The following is a 27,991-nucleotide window of genomic DNA, read 5'->3' as shown; positions in this document are numbered from 1 at the left end:
GTTTAAGAAAGGTAATTCACATACAACTGTTTATTGAGACATGTAGAATACATCTGGTCATACACAAAAATCTTTGACACTTTAAATCAAGCTCCTAGCCCGAAAAAGGAACCATTTCAACATTATTTTAAATTCATCAATAATTATTACGTTCAACTACGTCACACTAAAATTAGGGACAACTTTTCAAATTGCGGGAATTAAAAAAAAGCAAAGCAATTGGAAGATGATGAATAATAATAATAAAAAATAATCTGAAAACGCAATTATCAACATTAAAAGAATTTGGTCGTTTGAAATTTGTTGTTCACTTTTAGCCGTGGAGCTGACACGTGGCATGTGTGGCGCGAGAAACATAAACCATATATATGTCGTGTGAATAGTGTTACGTACATTTTTTCCTTTTTTTTTTTTTGTTTTTTTAAATATTTTTCTTTCATTTTCTTTCCGTACAATTTTTCATTTTTGTTGTTTTCCTCATTAGTGCTAAATAACATCACGTCACAAAATGCATATCCGCAGGAATATAATATATAATATATTTATATATAATTAAAAAACACGTCTTTTTGGGTCGTTATTAACATAAATTGAGCGACCCAAAAATCACACAACATCCGCTTGACACGGGCCAACCAAGAAGAGTCAAGTTCCCAAGGATGTGTGCCGCAAATTAGGGCAATGACCGGGTAAAAGGGTGCGCGCGGCTACAGCATCGTCAGCCACAGTGGTGCATTATCCTAAATGCGACCGATAACCCCCAGGCACCCCAGCTGCCACACCGGTCAATTGTATAAAATAGCAAAGGATAAATGATATAATATTGGGGCGCCTTAACGCTGGGGTAGGGCCAATATCGTAACGCTAGTACCTAGATCAGTCTAAAGTCTCGTCACCGTGAACTGCCTCCGCTTTTGCCAGGTTATGCTTCCTTGCCCCCGCAAGCTGAACTTTTCCTCTTTTTTCGTTCGCTCGTTTCTTCTTTCTTTCTTTCCTTTCTTTCTTTCTTTCGTTCTCGCATACTTGCTTCCCATCTGCCTGCCTTATACAAGTATATAATCTTCCTCTATTATAATTTCGAAGGAAAACCAGAATTTATATTGAAACGTTATTGTGTTACAAAAACCCACTCAGTATAATATCATTCTTATCATATCGTTAATATTAATATTATTATATCCTTGATATTATGTTTTTATAAATAGGATGTGTAGATAAGTAGAATAGGTAGGTATAAAATATGGTAAGTGAATAATGAGTTACGAGTAAAAAGGACTAAAGAAATGAAAGGTAATAACGTTGATTGGCATGGATAAGATCAGTAATTTTTTTCAACTGCTGGCTTTTCTCTAGCTTCCCTCTATTCTTTCGCTTCCCTTCTTCCTCTCTTCCACTCATTTGCTCGTTGATTCACTCAGTCGCACACTCGCCCGTTCACACTCGCTCTCTTTCCTTCCTTCTTTACCCACTCCCATGTCCTATCAACCACTTTCATTCACGCACTTCCGTTCTTCCTGCTTTTTCTTACGCCTTGCTTTATCTACGTACCCATCGCACGCTCGTTCATTCCTTTTCTTTCTACTTGTTTCATTTACACGACCGCATGACCGGGGACAGGAAGTAGAAGTGAGGGAACTTGGATCGTTAGTTTACAGCTGTGTGTCATCGTTACTAGATTTGTATCAATGACAAAATAAAATCGGACTTGAGTAATTATGAATAAAATGTGCAACAAAATATTCGTCGATACGAGAGTTTAAAACCAATCGACCACTATATATCGATAGTCTGTTGTTTATGGAAATTGATCGATTAAAAAGCCATCAATGAATAGGAATCGTGGGCATGTTTTGTTTTTTGCCTGGTTGTTTAATTCCTTGATATTCCTTTTATTATTCTCACACGGAATTGCATTTCTTTCATACCTACTCCTGTATGCATTGTATCCAACGAGCCCGAAGTTTATGCTAGTTTTTTCGTTGATGCTATATACGATAAGACAATACGGTGATATGCAGTCACTTCGTTACAAATGAATTGATCTTTCTCATCTTTTATCTACTTTTTCGTCACAATTCGGGGGTATGTGTAAAACGCTATTAGGCTTCGCTTATGTTTTTCATTTCAATTATTCTCCAGAACAGGGGGTGTCTGGGCTCCAGGGACAGGGACCAACTATAGCCCGCATTTGCAACTCTTACTAATTAACTAACAGGCTAACAATAACAACGAGTCAACACTCAAAATGTGTGCTGTATGTGTTCATGCATTTGTAAACGCTGTGTACACTTTACACATCCTAAATCAATCCGTGACTATCATTATCAAATTCGGTAGTCAGTCGCTCTAAAAAGAAACTTGCCTACCTGTGGCAAAGATTCCGCGAACATAAAAATTTTGAAAGTAAAATTTAATACAAGAATACAAACGAAACATATAACATTTTTTCCCCTATTTATTTCGTTCGGCTGTACGCATTCAACGGTTCTTTGTTCGATTCTCTAACTACGAAATAAGAAAAACAAAATAAACGGAATAAAAAAGAGAAAGAATAAAATTATAAAATAGAGACAAAGAATAATAAACCTAGAAAACAGATATGTTACCGATTTATAAATTCTAATTTTTCCATTATTTGGACGTTTTCATTACAAATTTTCCTATACAAACGAATCTTTTACTAAACAATTTTGTTGCCTTAATAGCTTTAATTTCTTCAGTCCATCCGTTCGTTTTCATCATCTTAATCTACTCTTTCCGTACTTGGTACTCTAATTCTTACTCCTGATCGTAATCGAACAAATGAGAAATATTTTCACGCAGAACCGTTGATTTCTAACGTTTCACATTCTATCCTTGTAAAACCTGCCTGACTCTTAATAATAATAATAATAGTTTCACTGACTGTACACATTATAGACCAACAATAGAAGGTCTAGCGGCGCTTGGCGCGCTCCACGCATCACACATGCATACGTGTGCGCGTATACGTGCACACGCAGCCCACACAGCCTACCCACGCACGCACGCACGCACACACACACAAACGCATGCACGCACACATCTTGCATACACTACATGCACATACACCCGCGCACCGCGCGTGCACACACAGACATACGCGCACACCATATGTAAGCACGCACTCGTAAAACGTGTTATATAGAATTTTCTCTTTCTTTGTCTTGTAAAAAGAAAGAAAAAACTACTTAAATTGATCGCTACAACGATAGATTTGTAATATTTCATTCACCCTCATAAACCAATTCACTCATTCTTACACCCTTTCACACCAATCTCCTCCTCGCCCATATTGCCATTTTTGCTTCCGCTTCTTCATTCTTTCCTATATGCTCTTATTTTCTTATTTCCTTCCACGTTCCATCATCACATGTATCTTCTTTCTCTTTTCCTCTTGTTCTTGTCTCTCCCGTATGTATACTTCTCCTTGATCTATCCATCACGTACACGCATTCTCGCACATACACACGAAAATCCAAATTGTAGCATAATAAAATCGCAGGCTTCCGTGATTTTTCTTAATTAATACAAGCCATCACAATCCCAATGTCAACATCGCTGATCTTTGTATCACTTGGCAGTAAACAATGTGACAATATAGTAGTACGTAGATTAGTATATATATATATATACGTGTATATATAGTATGTATATATATATATATATGTATATATATAGTAATAGTACGGGGTGGGTTGTTGGGTGGTCACTCCGATGTAATAATTAGTCCCAGTGGCACATCACTGTATATATAATCACAACAACAGCGGGCGATGGTGGTGACGCCTAGTACGACGCTTCACGCGCTTCCTCATGTTCCTTCGTTCATTCGATCATTTGATGATTAAATAGGCATAAAAACATTTACAATTGCCAAATTTTATAGAGTAAATAGCATTATACGTAAGTTTTCTATCTCTCCTTTCGATTAATCTTTCCTTCTCTTCTAAGTTCCTCCGAACATTACTACTCTTTGTTTCCTTCCTTTTTTTCGTAATTACATTTTGCTTTCGTTGCTTTTCAATTTGCATCCTTCTTCGTACATTACAGCAACTCCAATGTGTATACGTTGTTTGTTCTTTCGTTTATTCTCTCGCCGTGCGTGCTTGCGTGCGTACTTAGATGGGTGCGTGCGTGCGTGTTCACTCACAGACTTGTAGAAGTTAGCTCCATGACTGATAGGAGTCTTGGTACCATTCGTGATCATCGCTGGAAATACCGCCGAGTGTGGCGGCCTTACCTCCGAATCCTATGTCACCGCCGCCACCACCACCACTGCCACCATTCACACTCGCCAATCCGTACGCATTGCCCAGTGGTTGTTGGGCGAGGGGTTGGTTTCCCCAGTTGCTCTGGAAGCGACGCTTAGATTCCCCCTGGTTCTGGTGACCCCCGTCAAATTTTCGTTTACCTGCTGTACAAAGAAACAAATAGATCTCTGTCAAATTAAATTTTCTCATTGCGATAAACATTTGTCTCGAACCTTTTCAACTGCGACAACACAATCTCTCCCACTCATGCACACACGCTCGCACTCACGCACGCGTGCATCCGTTTTGCCATTGTTTCGAATCACTCGTTCGAATCGCATGAGTACGTGTGCCAACACTGGACTTTTAAATGTGTAAAATAAAACGAAACAAAGCAATCCATTCAATGATACAACCGAATGATATTCTGCAGAGTGTTATTGATCGTTCGATATATCAACGAAGTGACTGAAGAACATAACTAAAAATTAGTGCTGTCGGAAACATATGACGTTGATTGGAAGAAAACCAGTTAATCGACTCTAACTTTGGGAAAATGTCAGATATTTGGAAATGTTACGATTGAACGCGTACCGAAAGTGGATATTATCTCGAGAACAAATGGATTCTCGTCGTTTTGAACAATCTATCCGGGATCGGAGGACTGGAATACGTATCGCTCTGATTTAAAGTAGAAATGACAATTACAAAGAAAATCAAAGTATAACACGGTGATAACTACTCGATTTAATGTAACAACTGCACTTTTTAAAATATTCGACCGATCGAACGTGATCATTGCGCATTTACATTTCATTCAGCTACTACAATGTAAAAAAATAGAAACGGTTGAAGATTTAAAAGAAAAATGTAAGGAATGAAATGCAACTAACTGTTTAAGACTATAGCTTCAATGGACACGTAATTTTATCGGACTCGCATTCTCTCAAATACGTTTGAACAATCTCATCAAATGTTTGATACTTGACCGATTTGTTTCGTCATGACTTTCCATTGAAACTATATCCATCGAATGAACAAAAGGAAACGAGGTAGTAGTAGAAAGTAGAGAAAAGAAGGGATTAAATGTCGCATAAAGGAAAGTAAAAGGAAGTAAAGCAAACTAAGAGTAAATATAATTAATTAGATTTTACGAGAATATTACTAATCTGCGATACGTGATGCAAAATTCGAACGATGATCGGAAGAAGCTCAAACGGAAATGTCTATTGATTCTCGCACACATACGATGAGACGTGATTAAAAAGTAGAACTTTTAGTTTTAGATAATAGAAAACGAAAAATAAAGAACAGGAAAGAAAGAACTATAGTGAAAGGTGAAAGGAAGCGTGAAGAAAAGAAAGCAAAATAGAAGAAAAAAGAAAAGAGGGGGGGGGAATGATGGATAGGAAATAGGCATATGGCAATTAGCAAATATTGATAAAAGTGATGATAAAAATGTAAAGAGAAAAATAGCGTATGAAAATAATGTTAAAAGATGATTGATTTATTGTGGAGATACAGACCATCCTCACCTGGTAAACTTCCCTTGGCGCGGACCCCCCCACGAGCGGACAGCCGCTGGACCCCACGAGCCCCTGAAGTTGCGGGGTTGCGTCCCCCCCTGACTGGCCCACGGACTTGGGGGCCACCGACTCGGCCACGCGGCACTACTCCACGGCCACGTCCAGCCTGACCAAATAACACAACACCCAATCGTTACCCTATATGACATTTCTTACATTCCTAGTATAGATTTGCGTATATTCACGATTCTATAATACTTTATTTTTAAATTTTACGCGAACTTGGACAACACAACCGTGTGTCCTCTCGGCTTTCCTTTATCGACCCCTTTTCTCTTTTCTAACTAGTTATTAACAATTAATATCCTATATAATATTTCGATCGACTTATTGATCGTTTGTTCTTAAATAATTCCTAACACCTGATTTCGTAGTTACTTACATACCCGAATTAAACAATTTCTTTATTCGACGATTAACCTCACCGTTTAAATTTCATTTTAGAATTAATACCCTGTTGTATATATATGTACATTTGATAACCACTAAATATATTCATACACGTATTATATACAAAAAAACGTACACGTAAACGTACAGGTACAAATTAGCATGTATATGTATATACTGATACAAAATGGTTGTGTATGTACGCGCTATAAATATGTATAAATGTACTTACGTACGTGCGCGTGGGTGCAAGCATCTATTTATTTATACGTATATTATACGTATATGCATACGTATATACATGCAAATAATACATACAAAATTATGCGCGCGCGTGGCCGCACATAAGCGCGCGCGCCCATATGTGTATGTATATGTGGATACATGGGTTGGTAGGTATATGAATGGTTAGGTGGATGTGTTTAATGAACGATAGCAAGGATTGGTAACAGATATGATATGCATTACACGAAAAGCGGAAACAAGATAGGAAAGGACATGATAAGGATAATCTAGGAAAAGAGCTCGGTAGGATATGAGGTAGTTATTTATATATGTGTATACAGATTAGTCAAATATACACAATGGCATACAGAACGATGCAACGGATGTAGGGTTCACCTAAAACCAAATCTTACTAACCACATTTTTTTACAGACAGCAGTAGTATTAGCAGAATTATCCAAAGCGGAAAGCTTATTGTATTGGGATGGCGAAGGAACTTTAAGCGACACAACATACTGCACTGTCAGCTAGAACAAAATTCAACAAATCAAAATTTAAATAGTATAAGCAGCGTAACATCACACAGCAGGGTATTATACAATGTATAAGCGTAAGCAATATTTTATATATGTACATCGAAGCAAGCAACAAACATCAAGAGTTTCATCATCGATGCTAGAAATTACTGGCAAGTACAAATCTCGTCATCGTTTCTTTTCTTTTTTCTTTTCTTTCCATTCTATACTTTCAATTAGCTCTTTATCTCTATTCTATCAATTTCCTATATCAAATTGTAATTCTCAATATAATAATATTATCCAGACGCATGTAATAGCATGCGCAACCACGCATAAATGTGCCATAACAATGTATAAGTTTCTTATGAACACTACATCAATCTTAAGCTATCGAATATATCATATATAGTTTTGTCCTTATACAGCCTTTCCTCCTGGTCCTGTTCATAGCTTATGCTACGATAATAAATACTACGATAACCTCTTTTCACAAACATACCAAAATTTTCAAATAATATCATCTAATAAACATTTATGCGAACGATATCTAATTAAATACAAAATGTGGACAAATTTGTAGTTCTTCTTAAGAATAAAAACACCATAGTGTAACATATTATACATATTACACTAGAAAATTATGAGTGTGAAATAAAATTTTCACGAAGAAGGAAACAGAAGCGCGTTCTCAGAAAATTGCAGATCCCGCATTTGGACTGAAAAACACCTCGAGATAACCATCGTCTTTTCATATCTTATTATTAGCCAAGTACGTTCAAGATAAAAACTATGTATATGCTAACATCCTACTTTTGGCAATACTGAACAAAGCTAATATCATATAAAGAGATCAAATATAATTGATACGTCGCGTTGCGAGAGGCACACTATGCACGAGGGAAAACAGTTTAAACGAAAACATGAAAACTATTTTAATTCTAACGATACAGTCAACGCTCAACCTCACGATCAATGACAATACACACGCATTCGTTATCAGCTGATTAATATCGAGAAAGTAAAGGTTGATGTCGAGAAAGCTAATTTTATTCTTTGAGGATGAATCGATACTATCACGATATGAAGACAATAAAGTTGAAATTAATCCGAATCTTATATACCTATTGAAAACTGAAATTCTGAAAAAACCATCTATCTATCTGCTCATCTGCTTATCTATTTACCGACATACCTACCTACCTATCCATCTATCTATCGTATTGAATAATTTAATTATATGTCCTATGATTAGGCAATGAAATAATTAATCAGTTTGCAAATTAATATAATGATGGTACAATTGTAACAATATCCACAGAGTATAGTGTCTTACTTGGGCATCCCTGCAACTTGTTATATAAATACATATACATATAAATGTACATGTACAATGTGTATATATATATGTATATATATATATATTTAAATGTATCATATCCGAGCCACGAGACTCACACGTCGCTCTCTTCGGAAGGAGAAACTACAAACAGGTATATTAAACACGTCCTGTACTCAATTACATCTATTTACAATAATTTACATGTATATTATCTATTTTGCGCATGCGCACATGTTTATATATATATATGCATGTACGTACACGTATAGATATAATACATATATGTATGTGTGTGTGTATATATATATGTGTATATATGTGCATGCACGCGTCCACACGCTCAAACGCACATATACATAGATACATACATACATACATACTTGGTGGAAAGAATGTAGTGAGGTGACTTTACCTACCTACCATTTACTCAGAAGACTCATGGTGAAATCACTTTTTTAACACTTCAAGTTGTCTCAATGTATGCCACACTATAAGAGAATTTTTTATAAGAATCTTTTATAAAAACCACGATATTCAGTTGAAAAATATACAATTTCAATGATCTGTTAATCTATTAATAAAAATGTTTGTTAATCACTTTTATCTCTGGTTTTTTTTTCTGTGCTTATCGCACACTTCAATTCTAATTACATTTCTTCCACCCTCGACATACTCGTATGTACATACATATACATATATATCACATACTACGAAACGCATACTAGGAGCTCTAGTAATATTTTTACTTACAAATAGAATTTCTTCAAATATTAACAATATGGTGAGCAAATATTAGGAAAACTTACAACACTATATGGTTTATATGTTGTTTCGTCATAGAAAAATATGTAGAAATACAAGGAAAATCGTACCTTTTCCATTCGTTTGTTATACATGTCTCTATTTATCCCTCCCTCTTGTTATTATATATATCTTCAATGTTTTTTTTTCTTTTTTTCCGTTCCTCTCTTACTTTCCTGTATTCTAATAGCTTTTCCCGGCTATATTGTTATTGCAAAATTTTGGAATGGGTCTACCATGGCTCAGATATGATTAGCAAGCAATTTGAAAGTGGCAGTGTGTTCGACTTACAGGATAACGTTAGTCTAAGCGATGGAATTAGTAGTAGATGTAACAAATATATAGGACATTCCACGCCCCCCTCCCCATCTTTCTCTGCGCGCGCGCCCGTAGTCTCACATCTTTCTCACTTTCCAGTCTCTAATATACATATGCACACTGTCTCACAGATATACATCAATTTTATTGCAATGACACTGTTTTCTAATCTTGTGTGAAAAAAAGATTCCAAATGTATCTCAAGCGCATTCCATTTGATTATTCTTACAAAGCTTTACCAAATAAATGCAGAATACATCTATTACTTATTTTGTGTAAGCGTTAAATCTGAGTATAACCAGATTTATACTCATAATTTACTAAAATAGGCTAAGTAATGAATGGGAGAATGAGCAAATAAAAAAATGTACATATAGAAGTAGATTGGGGCAGAAAAAAAAAAATATATAATCTATAGTATATACACATATGATTATTCAAACACACAAAATGCAGACATACATTCACGCATTCATGACAGGTAGCACACGTGTCGTTGGTATAGAAACACTTACATATAAGGATATGCACTAGTGCGCGCATCTAAATTATATGTCCACGTTTCCATGCTTATACGTATACTTACATCGGTAAATAACAAGTTAATGCACACTCTGATTAAACGATAAAATGGGCAGGTTGTTTGGAGAGAGTAAAATGGATTATATATAATGTATGTACTTGGGATACATCCGCGAACACTGTGCCACAGTCAAATTACTATTGATGTGTGTATATATGTATATATGTATACATACATATACATATACATATATATATGTGTACATACAGACACACACACATACATACATAAATATTAAAAAAGTAATAATGATTCAATAACGGAAACGACTTTAGAACCATTAAAAAAGGCGACCCACCGGTTGAGGCTGCCTGCCTCTCCCTCTGGCAGGTGGCGGAGGCGGCGCGTAATCGAAATAGTAATCTTCGTATCGATAATAGTCATCGTAATATGGATCACTGTAGCCACCTCGATAATCCCCATAACCGTAATAGTCGTAATCATAATCTATAAAAACACACATTACAAATAGACCCAAATTTAGCCACGATATATCCAATTGACAACTTATTCAAAACTAATACTCGTGTTTTCTATGAGAAAAGGCATGCCGGGAAAAGATGGTTTTAAAACTTCAATGATAGGAAACAAAAAAAAGAAAAAGAAAAAAATATACATCCGAACATTACATATTGCGATTTTATTCGCAATCGTATATATATATAATATATATATGTAATATTATCAAATAATATAATTAAAATCATCACGGAAACATATATTACTTTCACTATATAACAGCGATACTGCAAAGAAAAACTCAATAATTACCCTACCACCATCACGTATCCTGGTAAAAACTTCACGCCCTATTCGGATCGTAGAAAATTGTTAGTTCGTAATTTTACATCTGCCCTGTAAGAAAGCCCTCTTCTCACGCACACGCACGCACGCGCACACACACACAGTCTCTCTCTCTCTCTCTCCCCTCCCCCTCTCACTCCCTTGCTTGACTTCTTTCCTTCATTCTCACTTCAAATTAATCAAATCGTATGTATCGTCACTGTACAAGTGGTTGATCTAATTAAAATATCACGACAGAGATAATATGATTTTTTGCAATTTTCGATGATCCGATATGAGCGTCTTTATAATGTTGAATACATAGTTCCAAAAGAGAAAAAATACAAAACTCTACTAAATGGTACTCTACTACTTTCCATTCGTAATTCAATATCGCATCTTACCTATTTCCATGAGAGCTGAAACCAAATTTATTGAATTTATGATGCATACGAAATCAACAAAATACACACACTTACATAAAACGAAGTAGAACAAACAACATAAAAAAAAGTAGAGAGAGAGAGAGAAAAAAAGAAACTTAAAGACATTTTTCTTGGCAATGCGTATAATTATACACCGCCACAAAATAAATCTCACTCAAATATTATTATGTGTAAATACAAAACAAACAATACACATGCAGTTACTTCTTTTTCGTGTGTGCGTGTTATGTGCGTCTGTCTGTCAGTCCCTGTTCATCTGTTGCACGCGCGCACACACGCGCGTGTGTATGTGAGACATAACAGGTATCGCAGGAAGTGGTAGTGGTAAGGCAATAAGGTGCTCTTATTATGATGCTAAGCCACACGTGGCATACATATGCATAATCGTACATATGTATGAGAACTCTTTAATGTTGTAAACTGACCGACTTTTGTTCGATAAACTATTTCGTAAATCCGATTATTGTGTACTGTTTACAGAGTTATGCACTGATAAAAACAACAATCGAGGAAAAGAAAAAAAAAGGAAAAAGAAAAAGAAAAGGGGGAGTAAGAAAATGAAATACTGCATAACAATTAAAAATGTAATCATAATAGGCTCAGACCAAATTCTATTTACCAGATTATTATACAAATGCAGCTTTCAGGTTTAATAAATGAATGAAAAGGTATTTCAGCCGTTAAGCACTTTCTCACTACACCTTCTAATGTGATAAAAGACAAAATATGCACAAGTTTGAATCTTTTTCACTTTTAAATTCCCTAGAGTATATCAAAACTGTCCTCGTTTTCCGTTTGAAAATTAAACATCTTTATTCTCAAACAAACATGTGTATCTAATTATATACTCAATACGATTTCATGATCAATAAACAAGTTGAATCGAATAAAATATTAGGGACATGGTTCTAGAGGTAAAGAAAGCAAGGTTTAAACACTAAGGATACGATATTATCAGTTATTGAATATATTTGTACTTTTGTTCTCACGTATGTATCATGCGCGTAAGCTAAGGTATGTAGTGAGATAGTGAAAAATCCCCAAAAGCATGCGGGATGTTTATATTACATAACATTACCATAAGAAATCGATATAAACGATCTAACAATGATTTGTGTTTATATAAATCTGAAAAATAAAACATTAGTATTTTAAATCTATAAAAAAGTTCGTTAATAAATTTTTTAATCGTCACATATTTTCTTAGCATCGACAGATTGATATTTTAATTTGACATATTTTACAATTCAATCATCTAAGCAATCCATTTACGTAATATGATTTTCTCAGATCTTGCATCATATAGGTATAAACTGAATCCATAATTTGTTATACGTTAATAATATTATCAACGATTTTATAGAAAACTTATACATAGAAAATTAAATATTTTTACAAAATTAAGATATGGTCTAAGCCTAAAGATGAATCAAGTTGACTGCAAGCGAAAACAAAACCTTACTTTAATAGGAACAAAATGTGTACATATACGTAATACACGTTATTTCCTTCTATGTGAAATATTATTAAAGGGGTGACGAAATGCAATTAAAGTGTTACATACAAATACATGAATATATATGTATAAACACGTGTGTATATGTTTAATTCCGATTAAATCTAGAGAAATATCAACGAGCGCGATAAACATAAAGACGGATCGGTACTTACCATAATCGCCTCTTCCCATTTGTCCTCGCATACCTGCGCCAGTACCTCGAGGACCTTGTCCTGGTCCGCGAACTGGCATAGGTCCTCCCATCATGCTTGGATGCGACGGAGATCCTCTGTGCAACAGAAAATTTAATTATTATGTGGAAAAAAGTAAATCAACAGATAGATTAGGATTAAAAGCTGCATCGAATAAATATATTGAATTTACCCGCTTCGGCCCTGAAACATTTGCATCATTCTTCTCTCCCTAGCACGAAGCATTTCTTCTTTTTTCTTTTTATCGGACGGTGGTTTCGCAAGAGATACCTCGATGTGAGAACCTCCGATTTCTTTCCCGTTTAATTCATTCATTGCCTAAGACAAAACAAACAATACCACGTCATGTCCGCATTATACCAAATATTCATATTAAATGGCTTTAATTTATCAGTAATGCCTTACCTTAACGGCATTGTCTCTTTCTTCAAAATGGACGAAGGCATAGTCTTTGATCTTTTTTACTCTTTCGATATTACCATACTGTTCAAAACTTTCTTTCAGTTTTTCTTCCGAACAGTCTTGTGTTAAATTTTTAACATACAAGACGCGTACCTAAAGTATACAATTTGATAAATAACCAATCGTATCACGACATCCTCACAGTGTATATCAATTATTCACCTTAGACATGGTTTGTTCGTCAGGCTCTTCTTGAGGATCAGCCCAATCAACTATGATATCACAGCCCCATACTTTGATGCGACCGGTACTTAGTCTTCGTTTGGCTAAGGAAGCAGCTTTGTGAGATTCATATTCTAAGAAGCAAAAGCCTCTATTTTTCTTCTTGTCATCCGGTGAACTGTAGATAATCACCTCGGTCAGACCAGCTACATGATGAAAAATTACACAAAATAGATCAATAAATCTCAGCAGAACATTAAATTAAGTAGAGAAAGAGAGAAAGAGAGAGAGAGAGAGAAAAAGAGAGAGGAGGGAAGAAAGAGAAATAGAAAGAGAGAGAGAGAGAGAAACAGAGATGTCTACTAGTTAAAAAGAAGAAAAACAGTGAAGCGGAGGAAGACGCAAAGAAAACGAGGATGAAAAAATAAAATGAGAAAGAGAAAAATAGACAGATATAAATTATGTTGAGTCATCATTTTGCAAACATATATATACATGGGATATACATACAGGGAATTTCAAGATGGATAATGCAACTGAATAATAAGTTATTCTATACAAGAAGCCTTATATTCAAAAAAAAATTGAATTGGACATTTTTACGACAAATTCTCAACTGAATATAAACCTGATACAACCGAGCAGAGAGTTATTCGACAAGCAAAACTGAGATGCCAATTTGAAATAAAATAATTCTATTTTAGATCTCGTTTTCCGAAAAATTTTACTTTTTCCTCTTTCAATTTATCTCTGCCTGCAGAGAGATTTCTACTCGTCCTGAGACACCCTGTTTGTATCAGTAGCTGCATAAAGTAATCTTACATATCGCGAATTATATGAATACAAACAGTTTGAATCACTGAATTTCATTTTTTTCAATACGTTACTAATGTACCCATGAAACGGCCTACAAGGTAATTAAAAAAGTACAAAAAGACAGTAAATGATAAAGAGTGAGGACGAGAGAGAAAAGAGAGAAAATTTGATAGATAAGTTTATCGTCTAATTTACAAACTGAACGATTCATTGAAAACACCAAAATATCAAAATTAGAACATCAAGTACATCATTAGATATTAAATTATATTATGAAAATTAATAAAATGACATGATTGAAAAGGGAAATAATTACTTTTACATGAAACATGATTGCTTTTACTTAAGGGATATATATATAACGTGTGTGTCATCAGGTGTGTGTGTATATATACACACCCATGCACACGAATCATTTAGTACTCGCCAAAAATAAGAAAAACAATATCGAAACAGAGATTGTAATTCTAATAAATCATCGAGCTATTAATTACTAATCAATTAATTTAATATTATTTCGTATATCATATATTATTTCTAAAAAAAACAGATATTAATTACGATGGTAAATATGTGATGAAATTATTCTGCAATTAGTGGTTTAGACATCGTCTTTTTTAATTCTAAATCTGATTTTGAAAATTTTTTAAATTCGATTGACGGATTTCACCTTTTCCTGCTAATACAAATACTCACATCTAAAATCTTTGTCCTCAAAATCTTTCTCCCGATCATAAGCAATAAATTATCTTCATTTCTCGCAAAATCTATGTTTGATACTGAAAGACAAACATTTGCTACAATCGTAGCAGACTTTGAGAACATGGTATGTACACGTTATATCATACAAGGAGTTATAAAACCCTTAGTTGAATGCGCGCACACGCTTAAATGAAAAGTAAAACATACTACAAGGGTATACAAATACCCCACTTCTCAGTAGACACCTGGCCATATCCTTCAAGTACACACAGAACACAAATTACTTTATAATAGGAATGTTTCTAGCTTGCGTGGATTACATCAAATTAAAAGATACACTTTTAATTATAATACATACACATACATACACGTTAATATGTTATTTGCAATAATACGCAATCCGTTATAACTTGTATACGTGTTAGTCCACATAATGTATATGTGGTTATATGTATACGTGTATGTATGCATATGTGCGTAATAAAAATTTAAAACTTGAATATAGAATTAAGTAATCTTCCCACCAAAATAAATTATAAAATATAAATTTTATAAATTACGGCTACTATAATTTATACACCGTCAAATAAAAATTCAATATTTAAAAATACTTCTACATATGTAAAAAATACCCCGAACAATGTTTCAAGAAGACAGGAAGAAAAGAAAGGATACTTGTAAAGTTCTATTCGCGTGTGACCGAATCGAATAATTTGTAAAAATCTCTGTAACATGTTTGTAAATTTTGATAGTTTCTACTCTCTATCCTGCTCTATCACCATGTGTTGCTTAATTATACAAAAGAATAATACATATAGTTAAAAACCGAAGAATATATTATGATTAAATGAAAGTATCATGCTATTAGAATTTACATGCATCGCAGTGATTGATTTACGAATATAGAAAAGATTGGTCTTTCATGAAATTGTATAAGAGTTGAAATCCTTGTCAATTAGTATTTATAAGTACAGCTAATATCATAGACGACGTATTTTCCAAACTAACAGTAGCATCTGTAAAAAGAACCAAACAATTGTTTCGCTACAAAATGTTATTGTCTATTATCTGTCACCATTCTCTGTTTTTTTCTTTCTTTTAATTTAATCCTACTCTCCTTCCTCTCAGTTTAAAAGTTGGTTTGTACACGTGCACACACACGCACACACGCACACACACGTAAACTCACACACAGAGTATGTATGTACACGTGTATAAATGAACATACAACATGGCATCTGCTAGAAATGCACCTGGTCTTAAAGCAATAAAACGCGCGCCTATGTGTATTTCAGTAATTCATCAGTGAAAAAAAGAAAGTAAGAGAAAGAGAAAGAGAGAAAGAGAGAGAGAAAGAGAGAGAAAGAGAGAGAGAGAGAGAGAAAGAGAGAGGGAGGGATTGTCAGAGTAATTCAGATGCCTTGTGACCTTTTTTCCCCATAAATTCTGATTATTTAACCTTATGCCTCTTGAATCCAGTATTAATATTTTACTTTATCATGTTTTGCCATTATCTCCTCTCTGAGTCCAGACTTAAGTATTACATGCAAGAATGCTATTGCAAACACACATATAAGTGACAAATATCGTACACATTCATTCAATCACTCGGACTGATTTTACATTCGTAACAAATACATCAGAGGAAATTAGAAACGAGTAGAACATTTTTCCATTGAATAAAATGCTACATTTTACCAGACGTTGATAACAAAGTTATCCAATATAGTTTAACCGGGTAACACACACATGTAAAATTCTTATGATTGTAAACGATTCCACGTTTATTATTGCTACTCTTGATATACTTTCAGCTACTTCTCTTTTCTTTTCAGACCTTACTCCAATCTTTAGAGATGTTTTCGTGTCCCAAAATCAATCATACAAATAAAAAATGTTTTCATCGATTAGGTATATAGTTTAAAGAAAGTAAATATATGAAAAAAATTGCATACACAATGTACCATGACGAACAACCGTTTAAAGAGCAATTATTCATATGAAACAATTGAAATTAACATTCTGAACGAAAAACTCGAGAAACACAGACACGACTATCAGAACATTTAAGTTTTATACATATAATTGTGAAAGATATATTATTTATATATATATATATATATATACATATATATATATATATATATTTATATATTATATATATACAGAATAATAAATTAAATGTCATGATTGTGGGACACAATTTAATATAAAAATTCGTTAATCAATTACGGCCAATTTTTTATCCAAAAATTAATAAACAACATAATATGTAGTAGCAGCATAAAAATGAAAAATTCTTTTCGAGAGTGGAAAATAAAAATTGACAGTGTTTGTGGTGAGAATGTGTGCGAAATGTTTTACAGGTGGAAAAATATATTCTATGACATATGTATCAATTTGAGAAGGAATCTGCCTAATTGGTAATGATGCAAGAGGGTAAAATTTAACCCACCTGGCACCTCTAACAAAAATCGGATACAAATAGCCGATCGTTAAAAAAATAAGAGTTTTATCCCACCATTTTTTCCTATAGAATTTTCTTTGGTTACTGCTTGCTGATTTAAGGACAATTATCAACTTACGTGCGTGCTTTGTAAATTCTTCGAACAAGTCATCTCGGTCTCGATTCTTTGGAATATTTCCCACAAACAAGCGGTGATTGTTATAAGATACGGTAACACCAATCTTTTTCCCTTTCCGAATCTCATAATCATTCAGCTGTAAGAATAATGTGGAAGGAGAGTGCCAATTAAGCTTGCCTTTTATAATTTCACCTGCTTATTGGCTGTCTGAACGTGGGATATCGTGAAGCGACCTTCAGGGAAATTATATATGTCTTATACGAAAGGAGAGGGCAAGCATATCAATAGATGAACATGGAAAATTAAACTGGAATTAATCAACGTATATCGTCGGTGAATTGGTAAATAGGCAGGTAGATAAATAGATGAGTAGATGAATACATAGGTGGGAGATAAGTATGTAAGAAGAAAAGGAGGTAGGTAAGTAGGTAGGTGGGTAGGCTGAGCTATGTACAAAGTATTCGAAAATGATTTTTCACAAGCATCGTAGCGTTACTCTACATTTTCCAGGTCGGTGAAAATTTGAAAAAGAAAGTAACCGTAAAATTGGCTTTGACCTTAGAATTCAAGGCCAAATTATTTTTTTTTATTGTATCGTCTTTCACTCATCATGAAGATTAAAAGTTCCAAAGGAACTTAGGGGGTCGTAACACAACCGTTCTCATAAAAGAAAACTATATTGAAGTTCCACTAGTTTTTGAACTCACTTTATTCATGCAGTTCGCTTGGAAAAAATGTGAAAGTTCCATTAGTTCCGAACTCATTTTATTTATAATATGCTTACATTTTACATTCATCTGCATCATTCCACTTTATAGATGCAGAGGAAGTAGCATCCATTGTGGCACTTAGAAACTTCAGATCTACCATTATATATCCCATATCTTCCTTTCTTCCTCTCTCGGTATTTGAGCAGTCTTAGACGCACATTTCTTTATTCCAGTCAAGTTTTAACCCAAAGTTACACATTGACTTTAAACGATGAAAAAGATTAGTGAGTCAGAAATTCACTAATTTCTGAATAAAGTATTTGGATCATCGTGGATAGAATGCAGACCTGCTCCTTACTTGTGCACCAGTTTTAACTTTGTGAATTTCTTTTTTTGGGGAGTCATAAAAGAAATTGTTTATGGTTCGGGTGAATAGATTACATCCGTTGAACAATTAAAATATCGAATTAAATATGGTTTTTATCGGTTGAAGTCAATGCGTAACCTTTAAAAGAAACTTGGGCGGAATATAGAAATGCGAGTCTAAATCTATTTAAATAGCGAGAAACAAAAAAGAATAAAAGGAATATATGAGGCATATAATAACGGATCTAGGGTATTTACATATGACATTAGATGCTATTTTCTCTACACTGACAGTAAAATATAAACATATCATAGATAAAGTTAGTTCGAAAACTAATGAAACTTCCACATTTTTTTGAAGTTTGGGTTTTAGACTCATGATTCCTTTGAGACTTTGATTCTTCAAGATGAGTAATATAAGACGCAACAAAAAATTGACCTTGAAACTCAAGATCAGTCGATTTTGCATCCACTTTTTTACAGATCCTCGTCGATCCAGAAGTGTAGGATAATACTACGATACTTGTGACAAATCATGTTCGAATACCCTGTACAGACAGTGCAAGACTGCTTCGCAAAGTGCATACCTGCCTTGCACTGAAGCATGTCTCGCGGCAAGACTGCTGCGTGGCGAGATCAAAGATGCCTCGTAGTTCCTTACTCGCTTCGTTTGGATTTCGCTTGTTTGCCTCGCGTTCTCTACGTTAAGACACGAGGCAACTCGAGCGAGGTAGACTCGCGAGGCAGACTTGTGAGACCGCCTCGCAGTGTCTGTACATAGCTTTCGATAGCTAGATAGGTAGGTAGGTGGATGGGAGTGCCTGTCCGTTTGTTAGCGAGCCAAACGCCCCAGCGGTCCACGCATATCTCCCATACCCCCATGCTCGAGGTCCAGTCATGAATCGCGTTAACATGATGCAAAAATTGATAACAACCACGCAGGACAGCGCGCGTTATTTTCATTAATTTTTTACCTCAATGTATAATTTTAATAATTGTACCATACTGAATTGCTTCCACATTTTCTCTTCTAACTAATTTATCTCTTTTTTTTCTTCTTTTCTTTTGTATTGTCAATAACAAATAAAGAAAGAATAAATATGACAAAAAGAAACAGCAAAGAAAATATAATGGAAAAAAGGTAAACTAAACTATACGTTCAAATCGCCAAAAAGATCAAAGATCAAGACTGATCAAGACTGATTGTGTAGGTATGTGTGTGTTTACGCGCGCAAATATGAAACTGTGTGATATGGTACGCATGTATGATAGCAAAGGACGAATGGCGTTGATCGTAGTGGTAGTAGTGATGGTCTGGTACTGGCAATGATATGATACTGACCCTATAATGAAGTTGCAACGAAACGATAATGGTGGTGATGGTGGTAGTGGTGATGATGATGATGAAGATGATGATGATGATGATGATGATGATGATGACGACGATGATGATGATAACGAATACAGCGACGTCAACAATAGCGGCAATGGAAATTCAGAGAACTAAACGGAAAGGAAATGCTAGAGGGAGAAAAAGAAATATCAACTAGGAGAAAAGAAAGGAAATATAATGAATAAAAGTAGGAAGCATAGAACTCATAACTCAACCTAAATATGCGAGGAAAAGAAGACTTGGACCAGAGAGGTGTTACTGTTCACTAATAAACCGAGAGGCAAGGAGACTGATCAGAACTGAAGGTGTCATAGGTAACTGAAGATCACACGGTCGCACGCACGATCGTGTTTTTTTTCTTGGATGCTCCATAACTCCATACCATCTACAACCACTACTTAAAAGCTACCACTCGTAAGTTACAATACAGGTAGACAGGTAGGTATAGGTAGATAGGTAGGTACACACGCCTCGAATTCACTTTACCTGTTAATTTACCAAATTCCTCCAGAATCTCCTCTTTGCCTTTCGATTTTGGTATGTTCCCCACGAAAAGTCGTAGATTAGGTACGCTAATGTTTACTTTCAGATTCTTGCCGGGTTTTATTTCGTGATTATCGAGCTGTGGGATGAAGAAAACAAACACATGCCTAATATTGTTCCAATGAGATACACTTCATGTTTTATCTACTTGCGATAAACAAAAGAATTTAGGAAAAATTTTTCAAAATATGCAATTTAGTAAAATAATTAACATGGCCTGGTTCCATGAAAGCGAGAAAGTGGCATGCGCTTTGTCGCTCGAGTCTTCACAATATAGGAAACCGGCGTTCACGTATGTGCTCCTGTAAACAAATTTTAAGCCTACCAATTTTCAAAATTTTGTTACAAAAATTGTCACTGTCCAACGAAAATCAACCAATTAAGTAGATATACCCCTAACCAATTAAACCACACGAATTTCTTTTTTTCGCATCGTCAATGTTTAGGAAAGTTCTCCACTCCCAATTTTGCCCACTGAGCAAAGAGGAGAGCTGGAAAAAGAAACTCATCCATAGGACATCATTATCGTATGCATGTATGTATATACACACATACATACGTACGTACGCATATACCTATGCGCGCGCGCGCGCGCGTGTATACATGTGTTCACATGTGTTTGTATGGATGTGCGTGCGTGTGTATATGTCTACATCTATGCGTGTATGCATATATATGTACATACGAGTATGTGTAATTTGCGTGTATGTGCGCGCGCGCGCGTGTGTGCCTATACTTTTATGCATATGTGCATTTATTTTCTGTTTTGCTGCTGTTAAGTATTTGGGATGTGTTGGGCATAATTATATACTTAAAAATATAAATTAGAGGTCAGGAACATATATATGTATAAAATGAATATGTGGACTGTTCCTAACTATAGACATTGAATCTCAATTTTGTTACTCTTTACAATTAGTGAAACAATGCTAAAATATTTACGTTAAGACTACAATTTAAAAAAAAAAAAAAAAAGAATACAGAAAGAAAGAGAAAACGCAAGTCACAACATAGAACAAGCCACATGGGAATATGAAAAAAATGTATTCGAAATGTTTAATGCAAAAAGAAAAAGAAGAAAAGGAAAAAAAAACATGTTTCATATTATTTTCGATTCGTCGAATTTCAACAAAAATTCGACGATTCTATCATCGCTTCTTTTGAAAGAAGTATTAAAATGATAAATAAAAAACTCAATAAAACATATTACAGAAACAGTAAGAAACCAAAGAAATATAACATATGCAATGATATGTTTAAACATTTCGAAAAGTTACTTATTTTGGTAGCAATAACAATTTTGTAACATTTCTAAAGTTCTTCTAAATAAAAGTGAAGGGCATTGATATGTTCATAACAAGATGTTTTAAACTAGGAAAACAGAATTGTACGCTTCACAAACATGTACCTACATAATGATAAAAAATAATTTGGAAGATATCTACATACCTCTCTAACAGCTTGCTGCGCAGCCTCTCGGTTAGTAAAAGTGATAAACGCATATCCTCTATTGCAACCTGCCATCGGATCCATCATTAATCTTAAATCCCAAATTTTCCCACATTTTTCAAACAAAGGAATTAACTCATCTTCGTACATATCCTTTGGAATTTTTCCACAAAATACCTTTCATAAAAACAGAAGCATACAAAATGAGATAAAAATGAAAAGATTAACAATAATTGTATTAAAAAAATAGAAAAGAGTATTAGGAAAATGCAACTCAGTCAAACAGAAGAGCAATAACTTATTGCTTTACCTCACAGCCAGTCCCTGGTGTGGGACCTTCCCAGTTTGGAGGAGGACCTCCATATTTCCGTTGTCCTGTTGTTACATCCAAAGGATACCCAGTTCGTTCAAGAATCATCTAAAGTATGTTATTAGGGTATTAGTTTTATATCTTTTCTATAATTCAAGTAACTCTGTAAATAGTTATAAACATCAAACTGACAAAATAAATATTTACCTTTATTTTGTCTTCATCCGGTGCTTTTGGAGCAGTGCTGGTACCAGTACCCTGTCCAGCTCGACTTTTCTGTCTATAGGTTTTCATCACACCACAAAGGTATGCAGATTTATTTGATACGTGCTCTAAATTAGATTCAAGAAACTGTGTGAGTACATTTAATGCACCATCAACTGGAAATTCCTTTAATGCATCTAATGCTCTTTCATCCAAATCCACATGAGCTAATTTTCCTGTTTTATAAATTTCATCCAATTTCGCAGCTACTTTTTCATCCAGTCCGTACTGAATCAATTTTGAAAAATCTTCTGTCCTCTCTACATATTCCATTTCCTCCTTAGACTGTTTCTCTTCCATTTTTATCTCCCCATTTCCCTCTGCCATAGCTGCAACATATTATTTTAATTATCAGAACAACATCTTTGGCTTTTCCCTTGGTTCATATTGCTTTGTTTGGATTTATATCATCTTGATTTATTATTCCAAAATAAATTATGCTTTAAATTACTATTCATTATTACTCAAATATCTACAAACTCTAAGTGTTTGGCACAAAACTGTTATATGTGTTATAGCATTTATAACATCTGCCACGTTATAAATTTGTTTTCCTTACTTAAATGTTAAAGTACAAAGTATTAAAAATATTCAAATATTAAGAACACTCATTAATCTATATAAAAAATATTACTCAACATGTCTTTTATGTAATACTTAAAACAAATTTCAAATTCTCATAACTAGTTACAAATATCCTCAGCAACTAGTAATCAAGTAATTGAAAAACAAACTTACTTATAACTATTAAAAACCTGGAAAACTTTTGTTTTTTGCATAAAAAATTTAAATCTCTTGAACGTATTTTTCAATAATATTTACTGTATACTTTATAACATATATGCAAAATCTTATATTTTTATAATACTTAATAACATTGTTTATACACATTTATACTACACTGAGATTTTTAAATATCAATATTTGAATAACTTTTTTGCCAGAATATCAGTAATATAGAACATTAAAAACAATATATTAGAAAAAATAAGATAATATATACAAGATGAATGTATAAACACATAAATAAATAAAACAAGAGGAAATAAATGAAATTTGAAAAGGAATGTTAATACACCTATGGTCGAAAATGGAGTAGATGAAATAGAGGCAATGTAATGAACGTGATCGAAACGCCAACACCACTACTCGACATATAACGCATAGTCTGTACAATTTCCCGCGTTTACAAACGATCAACATATCAAAACTTTAAGATATCATCGATTGCTTGGTACAGAAAAATAATAAAAAGATTTTGATGAATATCATCGATATATCACTGTAGACATTTTATACCTACACCTTAATTTGAAATATACAATAAAGAAATGACTCCATTATCGAACAATGCACTTTAAATTAAAAGAATTGAATTATTATAATAAAAAATAGTTTGAAAATAATGCATTCACAGAAATGAATACGCAACATGGAAATTTTGCTCGAAAGGAAATGTAATTGGTATTTTTTGCATATAGCTTGCCGGCCGGCAATAGACTTGCATCCATATTTCTTGAAGGATGCAATGCACTTTTACACTCACGATAACATCACACCCGCTGTTCTAACTAACCGATTTCTGCTTGTGTTTATTAAAGGATTATTAAAGGAGCACACTACATAGAAATAATTCACGATATTCATAGGAAGAATAATTGCATATACCTTGGAAAGTAAATGAACAAAATCCTCCTGTGAGGAAATGGCGATAGACGTCAACGTGATTGCAGACTACGGGGTTCACAAAACGACGCGCAAAGATACGCTCGAACCCAGCGACACGAGTTAGCCATTTTCTTTCGAAGCATATTCGCGAATTCTGATTGGTTCATGCAAAAGGTTGAGAAGAAAAAGTTGACCATGCAATATGCACTCATGAAATAACGAATTTCGTACTTGAAATCTGCATGCACAATATATTACGTACGTATCATTCTTCCACAGGGAAATTTCAATTACTAGCTAATTTTATTTGTTTCAAATTATTTTTAATAGATAAGAGACAGATATGTACATATATATATAGAGAGATAGGTCTACTTACGTACATATTTATACGCATAAAATATTTTGAGACTAACTGACAATGATTTACATATGCTAGAAGTTCTACTTGCTTCACACAATTTTTATATCGTACAACCAATCTTATCTTTTACTTTTATTTAGTAATGAAGAATTTAAGCGTAAAATTTCACTACTTCAATCTACTACTACGTAAATCGCATGATTTTCGTTATTATCAAAATAGTAAACTCTACTTATTTAATAAAAACAATCATTACAAATGGTTTTGCGAAGTATAATCTAGAAATTTGCATAATTTCCAATCAATTCACATATTTAATACACTATTTATTTGAAATAATGTTAAAATAAAAAATAATTAAAGTTAAAAAATGAAATAAACCCCAAGACCAATGATAACAAAATTCGATACCATTCTTGAAAAAAAAAAGAATATGTACGTAATTGTATGTAAAGTATAACGTATATCTCTAGTCTTAATCTCTACTTGATATTAATGTAAATGTAGTAATACAATCTATAAAATACGTAAAAATATTAGTTATTTATTTAGATAAAATGGAAAAGAGATCAGAATTTATAAGAATATTAAGCGAATCAGGATTAAATGTGCCATAACCTCCGAACATAATAATACAATATAAAAGTATACCTGTACAAAATTTGAAATCTTCACAGTATTAATTTTGAACAAATTATAAAACGAAGCACCAGATACCACACAAAACAGTCACAAGCTTTTAATTGATAGAAAATTCATATTACAGAGACCACCACCGTTACACGAATACAAACTTGCATATACTTCTGCTCACTTTTACGTTGTATGTAAACCGTGTAACCGTGTGTATTAAAAATTGCATTTAACACTTGATAGTATTGGATGAAAAGTAATGCAGTAAATTTAGTCTTGTAGGCACTTGGAAAGCTCCGATAATATTGCAGTGATGGTGACGGTAAGTGAAGTAAGCCCGGGCGCAGCGTTTTGATATCATGTAGTGCCTACATAGCCGTAATGCATAAATTGGACTGCCTCGCTGAAAGAGAGGTGCAAGCCCTACAAAACCAAACCAGTTTCCTCGGTTGCTTGCTTGCTTGCTTGCTTGCTTGCTAGTTGCGCCCCAATCCAATCCGATTCAACCGCTTACCTCTCTTCGCGGTATATGCGAGCCCCGCCTTAGTCAGGCTCGTCGCTATTCTCCTGTGTCCCTGTACCATTCCTTCCAATTTTCTTTCTCTTTTTTTCTCTTTTCATCTCTTTTCTTTTCTTTTCTTTCTGTTCCTTTCCTCTTCACTCCTCTCCTTTCCACGTCCTTTTCTCCTTTCGTTTTCATAAAACATTTCTGCAAATTTTCATTAATTCATCTTCAAACACAGTCATTTTCGTTGCAATCCATGTATTTCCTGTCATTCCTTTCCTTATCTTTTATTGCAATTTTATACGTACATCGTTACGCACATTTATATACATACTCAAGATTAAACTGTGATGCAACAATCCAAAAAAATATAGTTTATTATTTAAAATATACTACGTATAAATGCAATAATAGTAACCTATTAATTTGTCTAGAAATATAAACGTTGATTATGAGACGTTCTAAATGTCAAAGAATAATATACTTAAAAAATTCCTTTATTTAGAACTTAAAAAGAATACATTTAAAAATGGGTAAATACATTCTACAAATAAAGCTAGACAGATATTGTGCACATACAGTATACCGTATGTGTCTATATATTATATATATATATATATATCATACTACTGTAGTATATATATATACACATCATACTAATATAATAGTATAATATTATATTACAATATTCACAAATTCCCAGTATATAAGTAGATCTTATTTGCGAGCGGCAATTTCAATAACTCGAAAGAAGAAATCGTAAAAAATCTAAAACTTTCTATTATGTTTCTGTATTTATGTGGAAAATGGTTCATTGCTACCATCGTTAAATGTTCTGTGAATGATTAAATAAAAGTTAGCCAATATTCTGAAAGATTTTGTTAAACGTGAGAAATAACGTTCAAGATAAGAGAACGCATTACAGACAAGGAGATACGATCCTGAATTCAACCGTAAACCGCCTGTCTGGTTGAGCACGCACCCGCGTCCCTCAAAGGAGAAGAAGTAACAAAGACAGATGGTGCTCGTATGTTGGCTCGCAGAAACCTGTTCCTTCAGAACTTTTCCGTTTTCTTAATTTTTGTTCGTTCAAATTCCGTCTGCGTCGAAAAATAGTTTTATTCCTGATCATAATCGATAACTGCCAATCCATAGAGTATTCTTAAACAACAATCATTTCGCTTACCGTACTATTACTCATATTTCTTTTTTCGCTTTGTTTCCTCTCTCTCTTTCACCTCCTCTTTTTCTATCTCTCATTACTTAGCTGTCTGCACTCTCCACAGACAATGCATTTTTTGCTCGACTCCAGACCCATTGTCGTGGGAGGTTGGAATTTTAACGTAGAAAAATTTGTACAAATAAATATATGTACATTTACTCAAAATCTAAAGCAAACTTGATACTTTTGGCATTAACACGCCTTGAACAGCCAATATTATGTGTAACATATATTGTAAAGGAGAATATCGCAACTCACATCAATTACATTCCTGATCAATAAGAAATTTAACGAGTTATTATAAATCAAATTAATATTATTGTTAATAATTTTTCTCCAATATTTTTTACATTTATTTTTTTAAAAACATGAAGTTTGAAAAACCATTCGACGAGAAATGTTTAATATTACTTTAGAAAGCTATTTCCCACGAACGAATCGAAAACCTTGAACTGCGTGCAGACATCGCAGAAATTTTCTCAGGAACCAGAACAGTCGTATTAAAGCATGGGGCGGACCCCCAGCAAGTTGTCTCTTCAAAATACTTGTTTAGCTATGAGAAATTCTCCTTTTTTCGCATCCCAAATAAATAGGGATGAACCTGCATTGGAATAATGGCATAGCAAGCAGAGTACTTACTCCATACTCTAGAGAGTCAAACCCTTGGAGGGGTCGTTGGACCAAGATGCTATACAAATTATCATAATAAAAAAATATTTAAATGTAATCTTATACTAAGCTTTAGTTTATCTTTTCTGTTCCTTTTCTTTCTTTTCCTTGTTTTCTTTTTTCTCAAATTGTTTTAAAATATTTTTTATCATATTATAAATAGCTTACGTTTTGCACTTTTTTATCGTAAGGATACAA

General features: G+C 33.8%; 1 protein-coding gene across 17 annotated transcripts; it reads right to left on the bottom strand.

The window, feature by feature from the left end:
• Position 1: 1 nt before the first annotated feature.
• On the bottom strand, positions 2-26,190 carry LOC122566617 (heterogeneous nuclear ribonucleoprotein R). 17 transcript variants are annotated; one of them, XM_043724157.1, is made up of 13 exons: positions 25,416-26,166; positions 22,676-23,061; positions 22,469-22,576; positions 22,159-22,335; positions 17,698-17,833; positions 13,595-13,800; positions 13,376-13,525; positions 13,143-13,288; positions 12,932-13,047; positions 11,219-11,233; positions 10,330-10,478; positions 5,798-5,963; positions 2-4,432 (listed from the first exon to the last, which is right to left on the bottom strand). In XM_043724157.1, exons 2-13 carry the CDS (start codon positions 23,057-23,059, stop codon positions 4,185-4,187), a joined length of 2,001 nt encoding a protein of 666 aa, XP_043580092.1. In that variant the 5' UTR covers positions 23,060-23,061; positions 25,416-26,166; the 3' UTR covers positions 2-4,184. The 17 variants fall into 17 exon arrangements, 16 of the variants coding, with proteins under 16 accessions (XP_043580092.1, XP_043580094.1, XP_043580088.1 ...); XM_043724159.1 differs by having other exon boundaries at positions 5,807-5,963; XM_043724153.1 differs by lacking the exon at positions 17,698-17,833 and adding an exon at positions 20,653-20,788 and having other exon boundaries at positions 2-4,435; positions 25,416-26,164.
• Between the last annotated feature and the right edge of the window lie 1,801 nt (positions 26,191-27,991).

Source organism: Bombus pyrosoma, linkage group LG4, assembly GCF_014825855.1.
Source record: "Bombus pyrosoma isolate SC7728 linkage group LG4, ASM1482585v1, whole genome shotgun sequence".
Lineage (NCBI taxonomy): Eukaryota > Metazoa > Arthropoda > Insecta > Hymenoptera > Apidae > Bombus > Bombus pyrosoma.
This window is presented reverse-complemented; position numbering and strand designations above follow the sequence as displayed.